The 25,192-nt window shown below is 42.2% G+C and overlaps 1 protein-coding gene across 6 annotated transcripts in view; it reads right to left on the reverse strand.

The window, feature by feature from the left end:
- The window catches only part of LOC103696273 (glucose-1-phosphate adenylyltransferase large subunit 3, chloroplastic/amyloplastic), a 125,549-nt gene that overhangs the window by 67,191 nt on the left and 33,166 nt on the right, over nt 1-25,192 (reverse strand). For all 6 annotated transcript variants that reach the window (XR_005507013.2, XM_039116107.2, XM_088721708.2 and 3 more), the window contains 2 exons: nt 6,112-6,195; nt 5,981-6,036 (listed from right to left, as the gene is read on the reverse strand). Coding sequence is in view for 5 of the 6 variants with exons in the window: in XM_039116107.2 (XP_038972035.2) it covers nt 5,981-6,036; nt 6,112-6,195 (140 nt within the window). In the remaining variant the exon portion in view is untranslated. The remainder of the gene's footprint in view (nt 1-5,980; nt 6,037-6,111; nt 6,196-25,192) is intronic.

A 25,192-nucleotide genomic window follows, 5' to 3' on the forward strand; every position in this document is an offset into this window, starting at 1 on the left:
AGAAATGTACATTGAGGAGGTGCTGAAAAGGTTCAGCATGGAAAACTCTAAAAGGAAACTTCTACCCCTTAGGCATAGGATACATCTCTCCAAGAAGATGTGCCCCATCACATCTGAAGAGATTCATCGAATGAGCAAGATCCCTTATGCTTTGGCTATAGGGAGCCTCATGTATGCCATGCTATGTACACGACCTGATATAGCCCTTGCTATGAGTGTCACGAGCAGATATCAATCGAGTCCAGGCAAGGAGCACTAGATAGCTGTGAAAGACATTCTTAAATACTTAAGAAGAACTAAGGATATGTTTTTGGTCTTTGGTGGAGGATCAGAGTTAAAGGTAGAAGGATACATAGATTCAAACTTTATGACTGATATTGATGATAGAAAATCTACATCGGATATATGTTCTTGTGCAATGGTGGTTCGTAAATTGGAAGAGTTCCAAACAACCGATCATTGCTGATTCTACTATTGAAGCCAAGTATATCGCCGCATCTGAAGCTGCAAAGGAAGCCTTCTGGTTCAAGAAGTTTATTGTAGAGTTAAATGTAATGTCATCAGATGCTATAACACTCTACTGCAATAATAATGGCGCCATAACTCTTCCTAAGGAGCCTAGGTCTTATCAAAAGTCCAAACACAGAGCGGCGGTTTCACCTCATATGCAACAACCTCGAAAAAAATATGTCGAGGTGCAGAGAGGACTCCACGGACAATGTGGCGGACCCATTCACTAAGCAGCTTAGCCAGTAGAAGATTAAAGCCCACCTTGAGAAGATGGGGCTTAGATATATGGTTGATTGGCTTTAGTGCAAGTGGAAGATTGTTAGATGTATGCCCTAAAAGCTAATCTGGTTGACACATAATTAATTCTGGAACATAGTATTGTACTTGACTTTATTATTATTTAATAATAATAAACATCTTTTTCATTCATATTGTGTATGTGTCTATGAATCGTCCAAGAAATTAATAAGATGGTGATATATTCTCAAAAATTAAGAATTTGAGCCATATGTCATTAGTGATTAATTCCTAAATGCTCCTGATCGATGGATCATCACGAAGACGGTGATTGATCCGATGAGATTAGTGCACAGATCACTATCCTTTTGGATGGACGAGTCTCGAGTCCACAGTGTAGGAACACTGGAGTGATAGTGTAGGTGTTTGTTAGAGAACAAAGGTACCGAGCATGATCAAAGCAAAAAGTCACTTGGATGTCTATCCACTCGTCAGTGACTTACTTGATTCGGCAGTAGTATGACTGGTCCTTTAACCTACGGTGCTTCGGCTACTCACAGTGAGGTTGCTGTAGTTTGACTCCACATATACATGGTCTCTAGCCCTATAGATCCTTGTGGTGCAGATTGGCTGCAGTAGGTTTACTGTAGGAGTAGGGTGTGCACCTACATCGAATCTATCAACCTTATAGATAGGAGTGGTCCTATGTGATTTATTAGTCCTTGGATAAGGATTAAGAGTCCTCATTGGATAAGGACTCTTTGTGACCACCTAATCCTCTTTAGAAGAGGATTAATGCACCCAAATTAAATCACCCGCACCCCCTACTTAAATTGGTTTTGGGCATGCGTGAGCCCAAAAGAAATGAGGGGCGTGCGCCCCTCCAAATCTAATTAAGGGGGCTGATGGCATGGGGCTCTTCCTAGTTTTTAGGAAGAGCCACGCCTAGGGCAAAGGGAACAAAAAGGGAGGCCGGCGGCCTCCCTCTTTGTTCTTGGTTTTTGGTATTGAAGGCCTCCTCTCCCTCTTCCTCCTTCCACCGCAAGCAAGGAAAAAGAAAAGAAGTGGGGCGTGGCCTCTTCTTCCCTCTTTCTCCTTCATCTTCCTCTTGAGAGCAATCAAAGAGTTGGTTGTTAAAAAGAGAGTTTCAGCTATCAAAAGTAATCTTTGCAAGGGAGCAAGCACCCCGGAGAGATTCAAATGCTTAGATTAGTCCTCTTCCTCGTGTGGATACCTGTAGAGGTCGGACACGTGCGCGGCTTCAAGCGAGCCTTTCAATATAACCACGATCATCAAATTGCAGTGAACATCTACCCGCACAAGCTGAAGATCAGATCTTTTCCTCTAAAGTTTCAATCTTAATCTATCCACGAACGGTTTTAAAATACGTTCATGCGATGAACGGACCGTGCATGCGTCTTCTGCTGCGGTTTTAATTTTCTGCGGCATGCACGGTTTTCCAACAGGGACAACCCTCTGTTGCGCGACATCTGGAGATGGCGGGCGAGTGCAGGGCCTTTCACGCAGTACATGCATACCGTGAGAAGAACAGGGCTGCGAACTGGGTTGCCTCCTTTGCTGCGCAGCATTCCAACGAGGTCCTCGAGACACACCAGGGGCTATCCTCTCCATTGCTTTGTCATTTCTTGTCTCTGAATTCTGTTGGCTGTACTCAAGCTAGAGTAGTGTAAACAGCTGTTGTAAACAAAAAAAAAAGAACATATATATGTGTGCACATGGTATTGCCACTACCAAAATGAACATACTTATCCTAGAAGATATACCACAGGACTATGTAAACCAAGTTCCACCGAAGCCAATACCGGGATCCGAACCGGTACCGTACCAACACACAATATGCTTGGGCGTGTCGATTCCTGATTTTTCAAGTTTGATTAATTGGTAATCATTTTTTCCAACTTTTTCAATTATTTTAAGTATAATTTGTATTTTTTGACATTTTTTGATATTTCTATGATTTCGGTTTAACCTAAATGATGCATCATATTATTTTAAAGTGATACAAAATATACAATAATTAGTAAAATATTGCATGCTACAAGCAACATGAAATATCCTAAAATCAACTAGTAAAGTGAGAAATATAAAATAATATAATCAATTATATTTACCTAAAGTACAACAGACATATCGATATCTAAAATCTCGTCGAGTGGCGATGCCTCTCGTAGATATCCAGATCACTAATGTAACAACCTAGGACCTCACCCAAAATAGCTAGCCAGAAAGTATTATTTGGGTGCCTTAATTCTGTATAAGTATCTAAGATCAACCCAGCGAATAACCGATCTATGACTAAACACACACTCGCACGGGTCCTCGCATACTCTTTCCGTTCAAGCCCTAACGTTCTCACCAGGCTAAGAGTTTAAATCTATTCAAATCTAATCACAAACACCATGATCGGCCTGTGGTCAGCCCTAATGGATCCATGCTGCAGTGTCTCTTAGTCCACATAGGTTATGGGCCGGGTCCGCTCTGATACCATTTGTAACAACCCAAGACCTCACCCAAAAAGGTTAGCCGGAAGGTATTATTTAGGTTCTTTGATCCTGTATAAGTACTCAAGATCTACCTAACAAATAACCGATACGAGACTAAACACGTCTGCACGGATCCTTACATACTTTCCCATGTTCAAGCCCTGACGTTCGTGTCAAGCTAAAGATTCAAATCCATTCAAATCTAATCACAAACACCACGATCAGCCCATGGTCAGCCCCAATAGATCCGTGTTACAGTATCCTCTAGTCCACATAGGTTATGGACCAGGTCTGCACTGATATCAGTCTTAACTCAGAAACTCACCTAAAAAGACTTGCCGGAAGATATTATTTGGGTTCCTTGATCTTGTATAAGTACCCATGAGCTACCCAGCGAATAACCAATGTGGGACTAAACACATACCCGCACGGATCCTCACATACTCCCCCGTTTAAGCCCTGACGTCCTCGTCAGGCTAAAAGTTCAAATCCATTCAAATCTAATCACAAACACCACGATCAGCTCGTGGTCAGCCCCAATGAATCCGTGTTGTAGTATCCTCTAGTCCACATAGGTTATGGATCGGATCTGCTCTGATACCATTTGTAACAACACAAGACCTCACCTAAAATGGCTAGCCAGAAGGTACTATTTGGATTTCTTGATCCTATATAAGTATGCAAGATCTACCCAGCAAATAACCAATGTGGGACTAAATACACACGCACGAGTCCTCACATATTTCCGCCGTTTAAGCCCTGACGTCCTCGTCCGACTAAGGGTTCAAATCCATTCAAATCTAATCATAAACACCACGATCGGCCTGTGGTCAGTCCCAATGGATCCGTACTACAGTGTCTCCTAGTCCACGTAGGTTATGGGCCGGATTTGCTCTGATACCATTTGGAACAACCCAGGACCTCACCCAAAATGGCTAGCCAAAAGGTATTATTTGGGTTCTTTGATCCTGTATAAGTACCCAAGATCTACCCAGCGAATAGCCGATAGGACTAAACACATGCTCGCACGGATCCTCGCATACTCTTCCCGTTCAAGCCCAAACGTCCTCGTCAGGCTAAGGGTTCAAATTCATTCAAATCTAATCACAAACACCACGATCGGCCTGTGGTCAGCTCCAATGGATCCATGCTGCAGTGTCTCCTAGTCCACATAGGTTATGGGCCGGGTCCGCTCTGATACCATTTGTAATAACCCAAGACCTCACCCAAAGATGCTAGCCGGAAGGTATTATTTAGATTCTTTGATCCTGTATAAGTACCCAAGATCTACCTAGCAAATAACCGATATGGGACTAAACACACGCCTGCACGGATCCTCACATACTCTCCCCTGTTCAAGCCCTGACGTCCTCATCAAGCTAAAGATTCAAATCCATTCAAATCTAATCACAAACACCACGATCAGCCCGTGGTCAGCCCCAATGGATTCCTGTTACAGTGTCCTCTAGTCCATATAGGTTATGGGCCAAGTTTGCTCTGATACCATTCTTAACTTAGGAACTCACCTAAAAAGGCTTGCCGGAAGGTATTATTTGGGTTCCTTGATCCTGTATAAGTATCCAAGAACTACCCAATAAATAACCGATGTGGGACCAAGCACACGCCCGCACGAATCCTCACATACTCCCTCCGTTTAAGCCCTGATGTCCTCGTCGGGCTAAGGGTTCAAATACTGTATAACATGATTATGAGGACATCCAGTATAAATCAAGATATGCTGACCAGCACCGGTAGGCATACCGGTCGCCTACCGGACTGGTTCGGACCGATGCCGAACTGGTCTACATAGCACGCTGGCGTGCCGCCCTGCATGCGAGCGCGCTGCCCACAGCAAACGGTTCGCACCGATTCCTAGCAATACTAGGGAACTTTGTAGTTTGAAGGAAGAGAGACATTGAAGTATTCTTGGGTGTTGTAGTTATTTTCAAAAAGGGTGGAAAAATTTGTGTTAATGAAAGTATGAATGTCATACATGTTTTAGCAGAAATAGGTATACTTGGTCAGGAAGTTGCTCACATTTCCATAGGTCCTAATACTGAGTTTTGCTCAAAACCTCTTTGTAAAGACCTAGGATGCATCATCATAATGCAGTAATCAAGAATCTCCAGTATCTAAAAGGTGGAAAAGTGAAAATGTTACACAATTAGCTAGAGAAGTATATATTATGTGAACAGAATGGTCATGAAAGAGTAGAAGAATATGAAATTGTTGATAGATATATTCATTAGAAGAGGGGGGGGGGAGGAGTGGAGGGGAGTGGGAGAGGACTGTAAACTGGAAAGTGAAAAATAATGTATAGCTGCAAGATCAACTTCTAAGCAGACCAATGGGCAATGGCTCAGTATGTAAGCTTTAAAATCTGATATATATGATTAGTTGAGCCTTTTCGCTTCTCAAGGAAAGGTTGTTCATTGAGGATTGTCTTGTTTGAAAAGAAATTAAACTATCATTAATGATTCTAAATTTCTATCAAAATGCAGAACATAAAAATGAATTTTTATACAAAGTTTGGTCCTGTGTTTCTGTTTGCAGATAACAACAGCCATGTTAAAAATGAATCCTTGCAAAGTTTATATGTATCATTGCAAGGAAGAAAAATTATCCCCAAAAAAGATAATATTGGTACAGCACTTGGTAGAATGACATCAGTGAATCTATTAGTCGTTGTTAAAGAAAGAAAATAAACCCATAATTATGCTATCAATTACCTATCATCCATTGGAAGACATGAAATAGTAATATCAGCACCACTTTGTCGGTGACTCTGGAGGTAAACTGGAGTTCAGTAATCTGATAGTGATGAAAACTTGATGGAAAATGTTGATTATTCAGTGCCTACCTGAACAAAGTCCATATAGTCCATACGGTAAAGATGGTCCCCAGAGAGGATCAATACATCCTCTATCTCCTTACCTTTGGCATCCTACAGATTCAAAAGAAACCACAATGCCAATATTAGGATATATGTTGTTCCAGACCTCAAAGTTTTGCTATCTAGATTTTTAGAATATCAAAATGGTTTGCATCATAGAACTGGGCCATTATTTTAACTAGAAATCTGTATCTATGTAATGCAGAAACATACATTCGTACATACAAGTGTACGCATGTATATTTATGTAGGGATTAATGTGTCTATGGTTGTGAGTTATGGGTGCATAATGTATAAATTTGTATATCTATTAATATCAATACATGTCTGCATGTATATGCATGTATCTGTGCAAAAAATGAATTTGTGTTTTAAAATATATTTGAGGATAATAACACAAACAAACACAAAACACAAATCAACATCAATAAACAACAAGTAATTTCTGTACGAAGTACAGACAGTCATGGAAATATAAACACATAATATCCAACACAAGTCATGAACAATGATAATGGAACTCGACAGACAACATACTTGCAATCAAACAACACAACACACAAGCACTGCACACAATCACAAAGGCATGCCCTTTTTGTGCCTTGACACCTCAATAAGTAGCAAGAAGGCATGCTTTTTGTGTGCTTAGATGAAGTCGCATGAGTTCAAGGTAGGCAACATGCTGAGGTTGTGTTGGAACATCCTGCATGTCACACCTCATCTCTACAATATAGTATTTATGACTACTTGTATAATTGAGTGAAACCCACCCTACCTTATAGTCATGAGCATGTGTAATGACCAGATATGCATAGGAAAATATAAATATACATGCGTGTGTACAAAATATGAAAAATGACCAACTTATTGAGGTGCTAAGTGTTATCAAGCATTATTTCAGATGACGTGCTTTGGTAATTAAGACTTCTCTACATGGACGTTTTTGATTTAGTAACATTCAAGTATAAAAGAATTTATGAAACTTAAATTTTTGTGAAATGCCTTAGCATTTGAACGTTGAAATTTTGGCACAGAGCCAAAAATCAGTATTTGGAACTAAAGTTGGAAAATCAAATTTTTTATTCTTGAAGAATTGAAATATTTAAGTATTTTTATTGAATTCAAATAGGGGTAACTTCCTATTTACATGTAATGTCTTAAGTACATTTGCTAAAGGACATTGCAAGCAATTAATTCATGTTCCTTTTAGCAAGTTTTCCGAATCAGTCTATCTTCATTACTATATCTTGAGTCACTAGCAATACCCACTTGACCATAGAGGTAAGTAACTTTGGCTTTGGGGGCTTCTTTACTTTGGCTGATTTGGCTTTGGGGGCTTCTTAAAGGGGAGAAAGGGAAGTGTGCTTTGGCTTGAAGAAGAAGAAGAAGAAGAAGAAGAAGGGAGCTTGGGCTAGGTCTTGTTGATTTCTTTGGCATTAGACGTAAGTAACCTTCTCCATGCCTTTGGGTTAAGACCTTGCTTGATGAGTATTGTTCTGAAAGCTGAATATGTGGTCAGTTTTAAACCCCTACATGGTTTTGACGTTCTGAATTGCATGCTTTAGAATCTAAGTTTCTAAGAATTGCCTCATATTATTACTAAGACTAGTGGTCACTTTTGAGCTCAAGTACCAATTTGAATCCTAAACCCGATAATCCTTCTAAAAATTTATAATTTTCATCACAAGGATCTCCTTCATGTACCTCAACCTAAAATTTCATGACTTTTTTTAAAATGTTTATATTTGATATGAAGTTACATGTGGTAAATATTACAGTCATTTTCAAAGTTTGGTTCAAAATTTCGATGACGTCTTTTGCATCAATTTTCAAGATGTTTTGAGACTCATTGCTAGTTGCAAAGCCCTTGCCAATTTTTATACACAGATCTGGACTTCTGCCAGTTTCGATATCATTTATGGTTTCTACTTGAAAATCATGAAGTCACTTGAGTTTTCAAAATGATGTTTTGAACTTGGTTGTCCCTCGACTTGAAATCATATTTTTGTTTGCAAGGATCGTTGTGCCGGTACTGGGGCCCATACCAGTTGGCCGGCGGCACAGTTCGATACGCCCCCGTGTCGTTCCGTGTCGGGCTCGTACCAACATAGCAGAGAGAGTGGGGGAGAGGGAGAACAAAAAATGGAAAAGAGAGAAGAGGGGAGATGGGGAGCAAGAGAGGGAGATGAAGGAAAGGAGAGAGGGAGAAGGCCGGCGGAGGCCGGCAAAGTGTAGCCCGACACGGCAGAGATAGCGGGGGAGAAAAAGAATAGAAAAAACGAAAAGAGAAAGGGGGGAAGGAGGGAGATGGAGGGTGACTGACGACCGGTGGAGGGCCGCGGAGGGCCATAGAGGGGTGTGGAGTGGCAAAGGGAAGTTAACGACAACTTAAAATTTTCAAAATAAAAAAAGACCCTGTTCGGGACCTCTATTTCGAGCGAAACAAGTGTCCGAATGGCGGAGCCCCTCCTTCGCCCCTCCGTGCCCCTCCGCGCCACTCCGATGACCTTCGTCGGTCATCCACCACCCTCCATCTCTCCCTCCCTCTCTCTCTTCCTTCCCCTCTCTCTCTCTCTCTTTCTCTCCTTCCTTCTCCCCTCCTCCTTCGTCGGTTTCTCATTTTGAATACCGGAACTATCCCGATCCACCATCAATATGGCTCGGCACACCCTGAACCGGGCAGTTAAGGACGATTCCACATTCCTTGCTTATTTGGATCTTGTAAGCATTAGTTTTGAAATAGTGTATGTTATGATTGGAACGTCATTACATCTATCTATTTCTATTGGAGCTTCCAAATAAATAATCCATCTAGAATGTAGGAATAATTTGAAATATAAAAGAAAAATCATAACGAAAGAACATGAATGAACCCTTAACCAGGTGGCATATTAGTGGCCTCACTTGAATTTTGACGAGGAACCTCAAGTTGATGATCATATGGATTATCAATGTGGATCTATGTGGACCCATGCCAGATGGTATATGAGTGGCCTCAGCCGACATCAATGAGGAACTTCTAGCTAGGTGATATTGTGGACCCTCAGCCAAGCGGTATGAGCGGACCCCGAGGATACGAGTGGTCTCATTTGCACTAGAAGCGAGAATAATAACTGGCCTCATTTTAATTATTGGTGAAGATATGAGTGGCCTCTCTTGCATTCGCAATAAGGTTATGAGTTGACCTCGAGGGTATAAGAGAAACTTTTAAGAGAATGTGAAACTATATGAAATATTAGAATTTGATGTAAAATATGTTTTGGGTTGTTTATTGTTTCTTCTTTATTAGTGGATTTTAATTTCTGGAATATTTATCATCAAAATGATTCAATGAGGCTTCGCCTAAGCTTTTGAAGAATATATAACTTGGGACGCATTGTGAACTATATGAACTCTTCTTAACAATGATGTTTTGTGGCTCTTTTACCATATTTGTTTTTTCTTATTGAAACATTAGTGAACTAACACTTGGATTTTTGGTGATAATTTGATTTATGTTAACATTTAAGAGTCATATGTTTTTCAATAACTTAAATTATTGACAATGGTAGAAGTTTACTTGCTAATTTATAGCTTACCTTACCTCATATACCAGTTTTTCAGAGTGATTAGTGAAAGCCTTGTTGATCTATTTGAGGTGGTGGACTTGATATTTCGAAGTTAATATTTAGATCTAGTGATTTCCAAAGCAATACCAAAAACATTGTTTTTCACGTTGTGTTGACATCATTGAAGATCTAGTATCGTGTTATAACGGATATATTCAAGTTAAAAACTTGATTTCATCTAAGTGTTTTGAGTTATGTTATATTTTTAGTTATATATTGTTGGATGCCATGGTTTCTTTTGAGGATTTTAGATTTTAATGAAATTTTGATAACTTATGATGGATCAACTTCGAATTTCGGATTGTGATAGCATGCATATGATTGAGTTAAGCAATGTTAGATTGGTAATTGTGTGGAGTTATTTTAGGACTAACTGATACTTAGAACTATAAGGAAATCATTGATGAAATCCTAAGGAAAGGACTGTATTAACTACTAAGATTACATGTTGAATACTGAACAGTTGGACACCTTGTGCTTTCATAGGCTGCCACCTCATGCCTCTTAAGTGAATCACCTCCTCATACTTACTGCCACCACATGCTTAGTACACATCCGGCTGACTATTAAATAGCCATCTCATGCTTGTGCCATCTCATGTTGAAGCTGCCATCTCATACTTGAAAGCCAACTTGTGTTTAAGTATGTATTAACATCTCATGCTTGATCTAACACCTCACGCTTGTTCAAGGTAAGCTGAACTGACTGGAACCGGCCGATTCAGCCCGTATCGGACCAGTACCGACAGACACCGGTCTGATACAGCCCTTGAAATCGGTTCCGACCCCATCTAGGTCGGAACCGATCGATTCCAAATTCGTACCGGTGCGAACCGGGTATGTACCGGTGCGAACCAGGCCGGTTCCCATCAGTACAGGTTAAAAATGAATTTTGCGACACCCTGTGGCCTTTTTGACCACAGCGTGCAGCCTTCTCCGCGGCCGACAGCGCATGGCCACTGTGCCACGTGCTATCTTCCTCTCGGCCACATTACGTGGCGCTGTGGCCAAAAGTGGCACAGGGCCATGCGTTTTTCCGACAATGCATGGTTGTCCATTCACTTCGAGTTTGGCCTTTTCCCGTTCAACTATAAAAGCCAAACGAGGACATTTCAGAGGCGAGGCAAGGGAAGGGAAGGAAAAGAGCCAAAAAATTGAGGAAGGAAAGGGAAGGGTAGGGATTAGCCCAAAAAATATTGAGAAAAGAAAGGGTAGGGATTAGCCAAAAAAAAACGGAGGAAGGGAAGGAAAAGAAAGGCATCCAGCAGAGGAAGGGAAGGCGGATCGAGCAGGGATCCTACAAAGGCCATGTGAAAAATATTGAGGAGGTGAGAGAGCGTCGTTTCCCTTCCAAAAAAATCCAGCAAAGGCTAATTAAGGTGTGGTTTCTTTCCCCTATATTTTTTTTAATATTTTTTTTAATGTGCTTAAAAAAATATCAAAAATTACCAAAAAATAGGAAATGATGCCCAATATTTTCATTTCGTCTTGAATTTTTTATATGTTGTTGATCTATGGACGATGTGCATGATGACATTAATTATTTTCAGAATATATATAATTTATATTTTAATTAAAAATAAATAAATTAAAAATTAATTTTTTAACAAAAATAAAAAAAAATAAAAAAATTTGTAGTGCATTGTACATAATTTAGAAGTCATTTTGGAGGCAGAATTTTTTTGGTAAATTTAAAATAATTAAAAAATTAAAGATTAATTTAAAATTTAAAAATAAATTAATGTCCTCATAGGAATGGAGTCATCAAGTAGAGGACAACTCCCAGAGCATGATATTGACTGGAAGCATGAGAAGATGCCCGATGAATGGCACCAGTTTCAGCGCAATCATTGCTGCAAGTGCTTCAAGGGAAGAGGGATAACCAGCTTAAAACAGCACTTAGTCGGTAATTCCCGTGAGGTATCTGCGTGCCCCAATTGCCCACCGGAGATCCGTCTGCTGATGAAGTAGAACCTTGCTGAAATCAAAACAGCCAAAGAGAGGAATGCCAAAAAGAAGGCAGAGGTGGAACGCGAAGCCGCAAAGCCACCTTCCTATCACTTTATGGAATCAAAGAAGGTCGAGGGTCCAGATGAGGAGGCACAGATCCAGGCCGCCATGCGGGCGAGCTTGGATGATCAGTGGCAGCAGGAGGAGGTAGCGAGGCATCGGGCTTGATTTGGGCCTCGTTTATGAGTCAAGCATCGGTTCTGGTGGAAGCAGACAAGATCCAGAGTTCAAAAGGATAACCTCAATCAGCAGAGGATGTGGCCGGATTGCATCAATCCTGGGTGGTTTTGGTAGCCGAAAAAGATCTTCCGGAGGGATTCCGCCATGAGCGTCAATTCATGATGCAGATCTGCAGGCCTTTTCCAGCAGAGATTCGAAGCAGCAGAGGGTAGACATAATGTGGAAAAAGAAGAAGAAGAATATGTGGCGAGCTATTGGATCCTGGTTCCACTTCAGCCACATTCTAGCGAATGTGGCAGACAGTACATACAAGTCTGCCATTTCCGCCATACAGGCTGTCGGTCTCGATATCAATCCTCCAAATCCGAAGGACATCTACGATGAGCTACTTGACAACAATAAGGAGTTAGAGAAATGAATTGTCTCCTGCAAGTGGCCCACATATGGGCTCACTTTGATGTGTGATGATTGTACCGGTCCGACAAAGCGAAGCATCAACTTTCTGACATACTATGATGCGAAGACCTTCTTTCACAAGTCAGTTGATGCTTCGGATAAGGTGCACGACGCCTGATACATCCTCAGACTTATGAAAGAGGTGATTGATCAGGTAGGAGAGGAGAATATCGTGCGGGTCGTCACTGATAATAATCCGCAATATAAGTTGGCAGGAGAGATCTTGATGGAGCGGCGACCACATATTTTTTGGACCCCATATGCTGCACATTATATCGACCTCATGCTGATGGACATTGAAAAGATCCGTAATGTCACGCCTCTGACCCGAGATCGTGAGCCGGAGGTCGCGGCAACCGCCGCACACCCGTAAAAAACTCTTTGCACGAGCATGCAAAGCATCTTAATAAAATATCTCAAATACGTAACTAAAATAACTCAACTAATAATATGCAATCTTATTTCACTAACTAACTCAAGCTATAAAGTCTCACAGTTCTACATGCGCAGCAGAATAATAAACTACTAACATGCAAACTTAGTTCTTTAACTAACACAACCTTGCAATGTCTCACAATCATAACAATTGTTTAAGGTAACGATTCAACTTAAATAAATCCTAGTCTAAGATAGCTTGCACCACAATCCTTCTAGTCGCTCTTCCATATTGAAAACCCCGATAGGCTAGTTCTCAGAATCTATAAAACAACAAAAAATTGTATAATGAGCTAAACAGCCCAGTAAATAATGAACACTCTAACTAGATAAATCAGACAATAATATGCAGAAAATAAGTGCATATGAAGTATTAAAATAAAAATCAACATTTTTTTAAGTTCTTAGAATTCTATTCATGGAATCAAATTCTTTCAAATATTCAATTCATCTTGTCGATCTTGGGCTATGACCACATGTTTCCTGTAGCATGGTAATAACACCGACTAATCTTCTTGCGGTAAGTCCTTCGGGATGGATCATGTGCCAAGTATCTGCCCCCATTGGTAGGGTCCTCAACATAGCCAGGTCGAAGTTCAATTAATTCTGTGTTTCATATTTCAGTTTTGAAATCATGCAGTGTCAAAACCCAATTATTGTTCACAGCTTAATTTCTTTCAATTTATCAGATTTAACTCAACAGCCAGAAACTATGACCACATGTTCCTTGTAGCAGGGAAATAGCACCGACTAATCATCTTACGGTACCAACGTATTAGCCCCTATTGGCAGGACCTCAACATAGCCCGACTGCGAGTCCAAATCTATTTTGAGTTATTATCTTTTCTCACATTATGTTTAGTGTTCCAGACCGAAATATACGATATCGAATCAATCAAACACAATCCATATCAAAAGTAATACGTTCAATCAGAACCATACAATATTCTAAAAATATACATATAACACCATGCATCAATTTCATAATCAAGGATAATTCAATTCGTAAAACATGTATAGTTTGCCGATAAATCTAGAAAAGAGGTTACATTACTTACCTTGCGAACGCGATCCACAACAAATCCAATTAATCCGGCAAATCCTTCGTAGAACCTAATATCCAAAAATCATGTTCTTTTAAAATTCAACATAATATAGGGAACTTAAATTCTAACACCCTCCCAGGGCCGATCACGTAGAAGTGCCCGACACTCCAGGATCAGGACCCTTCCCCAGGGTCAACCAAAATCACTGCGAAGGGTTCTCTACTAGAGAGAGAAGGTTCAAGTGGAGAGAGAAACAAGAGAGAGAGGATGGAGAGAGGAGAGGGGGGGAAGAGATAAACCCCTCTCTTCTTCTCCAAAATAGGGGATCTGTGAAACCACCCTTCTTCCCTCTTGGTCGGTCCCAGGGGCGGCCGCGGTGGCTAGCCTCGACGGCGGCAACAGACGGCGAGGCAAACTCAACCGCCCCAGTGGCTGGCAACGGCGAACAGGATCGGTGGCAAAGCACTCGGCCGAAATAGAGCTCCTTGTTTTCGGACCAAGTTTCGGCGATTGGCCAGCTCAAAACCACTAACAATGGCTAAGCACTAAGAGAGGAGGAGAGGAAGGATAGGAACTCATATCTCAGCCCCGACAAAGATCCAGCAGCTCTTTTTCTCTCCGGCGGCAATGGAAGAAGAGGACCACCCGTACCGAAGAAGACCTGGCTTTAACGGCTCTCTCTCTCGAGCGGCATCACAAGGAAGAACCCCCAAACCAGAAGGGAACTTGGGGTTTCGCGGCTCTACATCGGATGGCCTCAAAGGAGAAGAAGCCCTAAAACCAGATGATCTCGGCTTCTTCGAGATGAATTCTTCCTCATCGCGCGCCCTCATGCGATGCACGTGAGGCCCAAAGCTTATGACTGAGCCGATCAAGTGGATTGGGCCCAGTCTCAAGGTCTTGCACGTAGGGTGCAGCATACGGTGGAGATAGCCCAGCACATCACTAGGTATATTTATAACCATACCTGAGTTCTTTCGCTGATGAGGAAGTTTGCAGGGGGAGAGATTCTGAGACCAGAAGTCATACGGTTTGCTACGAACTACATTGCACTTGATAGCCTTATCGAGAAGAAAAGAGATAGATTGTTGTATTAATCAAGCAGATCATAATATAGAAATCCAGAATTTGCTGATAGAAAATTAAGCAATATCAGCAATCAAAAATAAACAAAATAAAGAAATAGAAGAGGAAGATGAGAAACAAATAAAGATAGGGAAGAAGAAATGGGAGGAGAGAGAGAGAAGAGGATAGAGGTAGAAGCAGCAAGAAATAGAGAGAAGAGGAAGGCCGGAAGATCACTTCTTCATAATTTCCAGCATGCATGCTCTTCCTAGTGACCCTCTTGGACTCTTTATGGACAAACCAATCTCCTAGAAAGTTCTTAACACCATCAAGGACTATGGTATGCAGTACCGCCTCGAACCACCCAGTTTGGGGCATACCAAACCGAACCACCCAAAAATCAGGTCGATTGCCTCCAAAAAATAGTTTATGCACCGAACCAGAGCGAACTGCTCCAAACCAGAACGAACCAAGCAGTTCAGAGCAGAACTGACATGAACCTACTGATTTGCACTTGATAGCCTCCTTGATAGGAAAGCAGACCTGCGTCAAATGTTTATCAATGTCGAGTGGCACGAGAGCAGATTTGTGAGGGTCCGCACTGAAGGGAGCAATGTGGAAAACTTGTTGACAAGGTAGACGTTCTGGCAACGGGCCAAGAAAATAGTAAAGGCTATCAAGCTATTATACGAAGTGCTTCGGACCGTGTACGACAAGAGGTACCTCCAGACGGGCTTTCTATATTATATGGTAGAAAAACCAAAGAATCAAAACAGAGAGGTAGATCCGAAGCATGCACAGGAGTACATCAACATCATTGAGCAGTGGTGGGACTACCAGATGGGTAAAGACTTGCATCTAGCAGGTAAGCAAGAATATTGAAAATTTGATTACATATGTATTTGCATAATTTTACTCCAACAATTACGAACTCTATCTACAGCTTACTATCTAAACCCGAGGATCCAATACACCATCCTTGAGATCGATATGGACAAGGAACTTCTAGCTCCCTGCATGATGTGATCTACAGGATTGAGCCTAATCCAGAAGTCACAGCTCTATGTCTACAAGAGTTAACATAACTGGCATGCATAAGTTAACTCCTGGCTTGAATTATTAACATATTATTGAGAATCATAATGTTATTTTGATGTTTACAAAGCCATTAAGGTCATTTGGAAGTGCTAAAGCCATTAACTCAAACGTTTAAGTATATAAGCACTCAAGAAAGAAAGAAACGATACATATTCGATACATTCACAATACGCCATGTATACAAGGTCAAAACAACTCTCAAGAGTTAATTTCGAGATAAAATTAGTATTAGAGCAAGAGAGAAAACTTAGAAATTTATTATGAAAAAGTTTCAAGTTAAGATTACCTTAAAGGGAAATTCTGTAATTTTCACTGTCAAAGGTATAAAACCCTGTTGTGCCAAGCATCCCAATTTACTTGGAATACATTTTATGAACCCTATATGTAAGGCTAACCTTAAGATGCAGAGAATCATGTCTAGAGTCGACCCCAAAGAGGTTTGGAGCCGACTCTGATACATATGACACGCATTGGCATGGAATGGCACAAAGTGGCACACTTGGCACGGAGCTTGAAGCCAACTCAAGATACTTGGCATAGGGCTAGAGTCAACTCCAGGAAAGTTAGAGTCGACCCTGAAACATTTGGAGCAATTTGGCACAAGAATGGCACACATTGAATCATTGGCACAAAGTTAGGATTGACCCCAGAAATGCTTGAGCCGACCCCAGCTTCAGAAATCAAGAATACAGCCTTCTGGAATTCACTAAGAGGGTCGACCCCAAGAATGTTGGAGCCGACCCCAGAAAAACTTGAGCCGACCCTAGGTTGAGCCGACCCTAGGTTGAGCCGACCCCAGAAAGACTTGAGCCGACCCTAGGTTGAGCCGACCCCAGAAAAGGTTAAGTCGACCCCAGCTTGAAGCGTCAAGAAAACAAGTCTCTGGACTTCCTGAGAGGGCCGACCCCACTGTAGCTCGAGTTGACCCCATTGTAGCTCGAGCTGACCCCAAGAAAAGTTGAGTTGACCCCAGCTTGAAATGTCGAGAAAACAAGTCTCTGGATTTTCTGAGAGGGCCGACCCCACTGTATCTTGAGTCGACCCCACTGTAGCAGGAGCCGACCCCAGTAATCCTTGAGCCCCCAGCCTATGGAACAGTAACTTGGGTCGACCCCATATTTGCTCGGATCGACCCCAGCACGACTGACAGCATAACGGCTAATTCTGCAGAAGTATTTTTTAAGCTCTCAACGGCTATAAACGGCTAGTTTCTTCAATCCAACGGCTAGAAAGGACTATTTGGAGGTTAGAGAGGTATCTAAGAGGCACTATTCATTAGGGGGAAGAATCTTTTGCAATCAAGAAGTGCATTGAAGTGGAAACCTAAGCCTAGAAGTGCTTCATCCAATTGCTTCATTCCAAAAGCTAAAAGAGGGTGGTTGAGCAGATTTAAAGAGACACCAAGAGCTCTACCAACCCTTGAAGAGTGAAGCAACATTAGCAAAGAAGAGAAAAGCTTCAAAAGCGATAACTATTCTCTATCTCTTCTTTGATATTCATAATTGTTTTATATGCTCATCTACGAGCTTTGTTCTTTGTTCTATTACTCTTGTTGTCAGGTTTGTTGGTGAGCCCATAAAACCAATGATGTAGGTTGTTGGTGAGCCCGCAAAATCAACGGTTAGGATAATTGGTGATCCCGAAATACCAATTGTAAAGATTTTGGATTGTGAGCCCGGAAAACAATCCAACTGTAATCCGAGGGGTTATAGTGAATTCTCAAGGGGTCGCTTGGGGAGTGGACGTAGGTGCCTTGGGGTGCACCGAACCACTATATATCCTTGTGTTTGTGTGTGATTGATTTTGTGACTCTTGTGTTGCCCAAGATAACAACCCAAGAGGAGGGGGTGAATTGGGTTTTTCAAATTTTTAGGACCTTAATTTAGATGATAGATGTATAAGTAGTTTAGCTTGTGTTAATTATATAGGTGCAGTGGAATCAAAAAGAACACAATGCAAACACACAAGTATAGTGATTCGGTGCTCTCCAAAGCACCTATGTCCACTCTCCAAGTGTTTTCTTGGGAATTCACTATAATCCCGCGGATTACAGTTGGATTGTTTTACCGGGCTCACAATCCAAAAACCCTACAATTGGTTTTACGGGATCATCAATAACCTAACCGTTGGTTTTACGGGCTCACTAACAACCTACACCGTTGATTTTACGGGCTCACCAACAAACCTTACAAGAAATAAGTAGAGAGGAAGTTTGAAGCTCTCCTAAATGAGCAAGTAATACAGTAATGCACTTAAAGAAGAGGTAAGAAAATATTTATCGCTTTGTAGACTGCTCTTCTCTTCTTTGCCAATGTTGCTTCACTTCTCAAGGGGTTGGTAGAGCTCTTGAATGCACTTGAAGACTGCTCAACCACCTTCTTTTAGAATTTGAATGAAGCAAATTGATGAACACTTGGACTTTCTTTTCTCTTGAATGCACTCTTGATTTTTGCAAAAGATGCTTCCCCCTGATGAATAGTGCCTCTCAAATACTTCTCCAACCTCAAATAGTCACTTCCTAGCTGTTGGAATGGAGAAACTAGCCGTTTCTAGCCGTTGGAGACTCAAATTGTACTTCTGCAAAACTAGCCGTTATGCTGTCAGTCGTGCTGGGGTCGACCCAAGTTACTGTTCCACAGACTGGGGTTGGCTCATATTTTTCTGGGGTCGGTTCCAGCTACAGTGGGGTCGACTCAAGCTTGGTTGGGGTCGGCCCTCAGAAATTTCAGAAGCTTGTTTTTCTTTTATTTTGGGCTGGGGTCGACTCAACTTTTCTTGGGCTCGACTCGAGCTTATCTGAGGTCGGCCCTCTCAGAAATTCCAGAGACTTGTTTTTCTGACTCTTTAGGCTGAGGTCGACTCATACTTTCTTGGAGTCGACTCAAACTACAGTGGGGTCGACTCAAGATTATCTGGGGTCGGCCCTTTCAGAAATTCCAGAGACTTGTATTTCTGACTCTTTTGGCTGGGGTCGACTCATGCTTTCTTGGGGTCGACTCAACCTAGGGTCGACTCATGGTTTCTTGGGGTCGACCGAAGCTCTGTGCCATTTTGTGCCAGAATGTGCCAAATTGTGCTAGGGTCGACTCCATTTCTTCTAGGGTCGACTCCAACTATGTGCCAAGTATTTCAAGGTGTGCCACATTGTGCCAAGTCGTGCCAAATGTATCAGAATCGACTCCAAACTAACTGGGGTCGACTCTAACCATGTTTTTCTGCACATGAAGGTTAGTTTAGCACATTAAAGCAATAAAAAGATATTCCAATTAATTTAGGATAAATGGCACATTCAAGTTTCATTTCTTTAACTAACAAAAATACAGAAAAACCCTTTATAAAGAAAACTTCACTCTTGGTTTGGTCTAACTGAAAATTAGATTTTCTCTGAAGTTGTTCTAATAGAATTATCCTTGGAAGAATTCTAAAGAAAACTTCACTCTTGGTTTGGTCAAACTGAAAATTATAGGATGTATCGAGAATGTATCACTTCTCTCTTTCTTGAGTGTCTATTTACTTGATTAAGTTTGTTAATAGCATTGGCACTTCCATATGGCCTTCATAGTTTTGTAAACATCAAAATAACATTATGATTCTCAATCTCCCCCTTTTTGATGATTACAAAACATTACTTATTGTCGATTTGCCATTCAAAAGAAAGATTTGATTTAATATCATAAGATGCTTTTGGTTCAAGATTTTCAAAATAGTCAAATTTTGGAGTATGTATCAAGGAACCAAGAGCTCCCCCTATCGTAATCAAATTGATGCCAAATCTGTTTTAGCTTTACTCCCCCTTTCTCTTAGGTTTCATTGAGTCAAAATTTTCAAGGATTTGTGCCAAATTAAAAGTTTCAAGTTATGTATCGAGGCAATGAAACTTTCTATAGTTGTGTGCCAAAAGCTTATGTATCATGCCTTCTAGAATATCTAGACTTATGCATTGTGAGTTTCCATGTTCCATAAGTTATGTATTATGAATTCTTATATATCAATATTTCAAAATTTAGATATTTATTTGATGAAAATTCAGATTTGCATGTTGTCAATGTTCTCCCCCTTAAATATTGATTTCTCTTCTTATATTTGTCTCCTTATAAACTCTTCATATTTTTCTTTCTTATAGAATCTTATAGAGTATCTTGCATATATTTCACTCTTATATGTTTCTACCTTTTCTTATATCTTTCTCCCCCTTTTTGTCATCATCAAAAAGAATATGTAATACAAAGGTGAATAGTATTCCAATGACCAAGATCACAAGCCAAAATAAGACATTGTATTTCATAAAAGCCAAAATTACAATGTTCTAGTAATCCAAAATGCCATAAAGGATAACATCGTTTACAATCAACAAAAGGCAAAATACATAGAGAACTAGAATGACTCTAGGCACTAGTCTAAATGAGCTCCTGTAGTGCTATCAGTAGGCCTAGAGGCATCCAATGGTTGTGATCTGACTCTAGATCTCCTAGTGTAGGTGGCGAGAGGAGGTCTGGTCTGATACGACTAGAATGGTCTGTGAGCCCTATGAACTGGCTGGCTCTGTGCCGAGACCTCTGACTCAGCTACTCGAGCTCCAGGGGGACCATGATTCTCTCTAAAGTAGTCATCCGGTCCGTGAGGCTCGTCACCTGAGCGGATACTCCCCTAACCTCAGCCGTAATACTATCCAACTGACTCATCATCCTATCGGAGAGACCCATCACCTAAGCTGCTACTATCTCAGTCATCCTACTTCAGTACTCCGTGTATCCAATAGGTGCAGAAGATGACGGTCCTACCTCTGCATGTGATGAAGGATGGTCAGCAGGCATCTCAGGCTCTGGAATGGAGTCTTCGGGCTCTGGTACATCAAGCTCTGGTGCCTGTGGCCCTGCAACTCCGTGCACCCAGTGACCATTCAGCTTCTCGTAGCCCATGCGCATAAGTGATCGTGCAGTGTAGGTGTCGGTATGCAATAAATCTCTGAAGATCTCTCCAACTAAACAAATGTCATACTGTCTAAAAATCAGTGTGAGTACCATACCATAGGGTAAAGAAGCCCTCGCCCTAGTCATGGCCTCACGCATCTGTCTGATCATCATAGCCGAGAGATTCAAGGGAATGCCCTGAAGAACATGCTCCATAATCGCCATATCTCTCTCAGACACATGGTCGAATCTCCCACTCTTCGGAACAGTATCCGACCTATAAAGTTATGAAGCAATCTCATCTCAACAGAGAAGGAACTAGCTACCAGATCATCAGAGTAGTCTATCTCATCTCTCTCCATGATCATCTGTAGAGCTCTAATCCTGTCCTCCGGTCTATCTGGTATAGCACCTTCACATGGGAGATGGAGCAGATGTCTTAGGCTCTCCTCTAATTGTTGCTTAAACTATAATACTTGAGCACAGCAACTTCTAGCTGCAATGTATTCGGCCTCAGCCATTGACAGTGCAACTGAATTCTGCTTTTTGCTAAACCATTGAGACTAGATTAGCACCTAAGAATTGACATGTTCCACTAGTGCTCTTTCTATCTAGTTCGCATCCAGCAAAGTCAGCATCTGAGTATGCAATAAGTTCAAAACAGAAATCTCTAGAGTACCATAATCCTATGCTAGATGGTAGCCTGCCGGGGCCAAGGAAGGAAGAAAGAGGTCGGCTAAGGAAGAAAGAGGCCAGCCGGGGCCTGCCGGCGGAGGCTGGGGAGCCTCGAGCGGAGGAGGCGGAGGCCGGAGAGCCACGGAGGCAGGCTCCACCTCCGATCCCCTGTTTCATTCGAAACAGGGGCCCTTTTTATTTTTGCAAATTTTAAGTTTGGTTTGCCGACTTTCACTTAATATTGGAAAAAATAAAAGGAGCCCCCTCTAAGCCCCTATTTCGAATGAAATAGGGGACCGGAGGTGGAGCCCCACCTTTGTGAATCTCCGGCCTCCTCCGCGCGGCGGCTCCCTAGCGCTCCGCTGGCTCTTCGCCGGACTTCCTCGTCCTCTCGTTCTCTCTCTCTTTTCCTCTCTCTCGTTCTCCCTCTCCTTTGCCTTTACTGTGTCGATTCAGGGCCAGCACGGCACAGGACAGGACCGCATCGACCCGTGCAGCCGGGCAAACAGTCTGGGGCCCGGTACTGGCACAATAGATGTTGTTTGGATGGCTTGTGGGCCAATAGCCAAATTCAAAGCTTGATGAGCCAGAATCACCTCTATGACCAGCTAGTTTCATAGCCGGTGAGGCTAGGGTGGATATAGGGCAATGGGCAGATCGCAACATTCTACACATCAACCATAGCCACAAGGGTCAATGGGGAGCCGATCATCACATGACTTCTTGTGTGAAACATCCTCTTAGAAATATTATCGAGAGTTGCTTAAATGAGGCCACCACGCTAACCTATCAACTCAATCAGGAGGGCGATATCTATCCTCCCAGCATAGCCAAGTAGAAAGGGGCACGAAGTGAAAAAGGGCAGCTGTTGAGCATAGCCTGAAAGAAAAAAAGAAAGGCAGTTGCAACCCTGATAGAGAGCATGGAGGAGTCAGTTCACTCAAATTCAAAGACCAAGAAGAGCAGCAATACAGTTTTGCTTATCATGGATCTGGTGGTCAGAAAGGAAATAGAGGATATAAGACTGCTGTTTATGAGACATGGCCGTCGCGTGGTCTTCGATTCACCGGTGTACAACCTAGTAGAGCCTGTGAGCAGTGCCGGCTCGAGCCTTAGGCGATCGAGGCAGTCGCCTAAGGCCCCCGGCCCAGGGAAGGCCCCTACCCAGCCTTTTTTTTTTTTATTCCACCATGGCGCTATGGCAGACCGCAGATGAGACGGGGAGTGGGTTTGGGCGGCGACGTGAAAGGCTGAGACTGAGCTGGGACTGGCAACGGGCGACGGCAGTCGGCAGACGGGGACTGGCGACGGGCGACGAGCGATGGCGTGGTCGAGCGGTCGAGTCGTCGACAAGCAACGGGCAACGCAACGGCTATTTCCTCCCCGGCTCCCCCCTTCTCTCCCCCCTTCTCTGCCTTTTTAATGCTGGAACCTTCTCCGGTTCTTCATTCTTGGCACTCGGCAGTCGGCAGTCGGCAGAATCGGCTTCTAAAGTTGCAGAGCGGCGAGCGCAAAACCCTCTCCAGCTCTCCTCGCCAACGTCGCCGTCCTCGGCTCCGAGCTCCGGCCTCCGACTCCGAGCTCCGATCCACCGTGCGTCCGTGCAGAGTCCCGTCCTCTCCTCGCCGACTCCGAGTCGCCGTCCTCGGCTCCTCCGACCTCCGACTCCGCGGCGACCGAGGCGGCGAGGCCTCCCGAGTCCCGACTTCCGACTCCGAGCTCCGTGGCTCCGGTCTCGTCAGCTCCGCCGCTCCGCAACTCCGACCTCCTCGGCTCCGCTCTAAAGTCCACTCCACTGGATTTTCAATTTTGACAGGGAAGGTGAGACCGTGAGACCCTAATTTGTGCTTATTAAATGTTAAATAGTTGAGCTCTTCGCCTCTTCCTATGCTTGCTAATCCTACTGAATCCTTCCTTCTTTATTGAAATTTATACCCGTCGCTCTAAGTCTCTGATCCGGGTTTTGTTTGGGTTGTCCACAGTCCACACATTAATCTTTTAGCCATCAAATCCCCCTCTTTCTGCTGCGAGAGTCTTAAAAATCTAATTTTTTTAATGCTTTCTTTCTCTGTCTTCTCTCAAATATATTAGATTTGGAGGAATGAGATACCAGGGGGCAGGGGCCGCTGAAGGAGAGAATAGTTTCATTTGAGGTCAGTAAGAGCATTTAGTTCTCATACCTTGTTTTTGACATTCAGGGTTATCTTTTTGTTCTTCTTTTTGGCGTTCATATGATAAAGATTGAATCTTTTTTCCTGTATCTGGTTTTTTCTGGAGAGTTTTGGGGTTCTTCACGCTTTTGATCATGCTTTGGATTGAGTTGAGGCTGGCTTTTTTTTAAAAGTCATTCTCTCCCCAGAAGTCCAAACTCTCAGACATCCTTTCAAAGTTTAGAATGGTTGTCATCTAAGAGAGCTAGGGCCGGGCAAATTTGTCTCGCACAGGTCTCTACATCTCAGAGAAATAATTGACCAATGCCCTCACCTCCCTATCGTGTTGAAGGCCACCCAGCTGGCTAAACTTTTTCTACATCATGATGACTTCGAGCCTCTTCACTATGAAGTCTATCATCAGGTGGACAAAGGAGTCATAGTTGCTGGATGTAGCCACACCATATTGGGCACTTCCAAGTTCCAACAAGCAATTTTTGCTTGCAATTTTTGTTGCTTACTCCTGATGAGTTTCTTCAAAGATTTGACTTTTTTGATCAAAGATTGAGGTCTTTGGGTTACATTGCACTTATTAAAAATTTTTCATAATTAAAAAAAAAAGGCCCCTCTTACTGAGTTCGCCTTAGGCCCCCAAACGCATTGGGTCGCCCCTGCCTGTGAGCATACGATTGCATATAGGAGACAGGTTCCTCAAGATCATTCAGGATACACGATGCAACTACAAATGACCTTGCATGTAGAGTAGGATCTATAGACATATCAAGTTCTGAGTAGTATGCTGGATTTTATTACCTGCAGCCACAAACAAACCCATACGAATATGGATATGATGTATCTAAGACATCGACTTTCAATGGCTACTATTCTACGCAATCCAGAGCACCTTATGAGATGGATTTTGCTATCGACATATTCAGATGGGCCCTTCTACAGGCATATTATCAATTAGAGAATACCTTTTAGAACCAAAACTTCAGTAAGAGATCCCAGATTAGTTATAACTTAAAGCACATTTCTTATGGAATGAGCGTACAGGACTCCAATGCCGCTTGGTTAAAGGGATGAGTTGATGTGCCCCCTGATTATACTAATGATTTAGATATCTACAACAGATAACGCCACTCGACGAGATTCTAGATATCGGTATGTATGTTGTACTTTAAATACATATAATTGATTAGATCATTTTATGTTTTGTATCTGACTAATTAATTTTAAGATATTTCATATTTCTCCTAGCATGCAAAGCTAGGATCGCTGGCTTCCTTCTTTACATTTTGAATTTGGCCAGATGCTAATGCAAAGCCTACGGAAGGAAAATCCAATGAAACAGATTTGCCTGGTTTTTGCCTTTCCAAGGTAGCATTGTTTTAGAGCAATGCCATAGTGATGCAA

Source organism: Phoenix dactylifera, chromosome 5, assembly GCF_051530095.1.
Source record: "Phoenix dactylifera cultivar Ajwa chromosome 5, Ajwa_hap1_PhDact_Kaust_v1.1, whole genome shotgun sequence".
NCBI classification, from domain to species: Eukaryota; Viridiplantae; Streptophyta; class Magnoliopsida; order Arecales; family Arecaceae; genus Phoenix; species Phoenix dactylifera.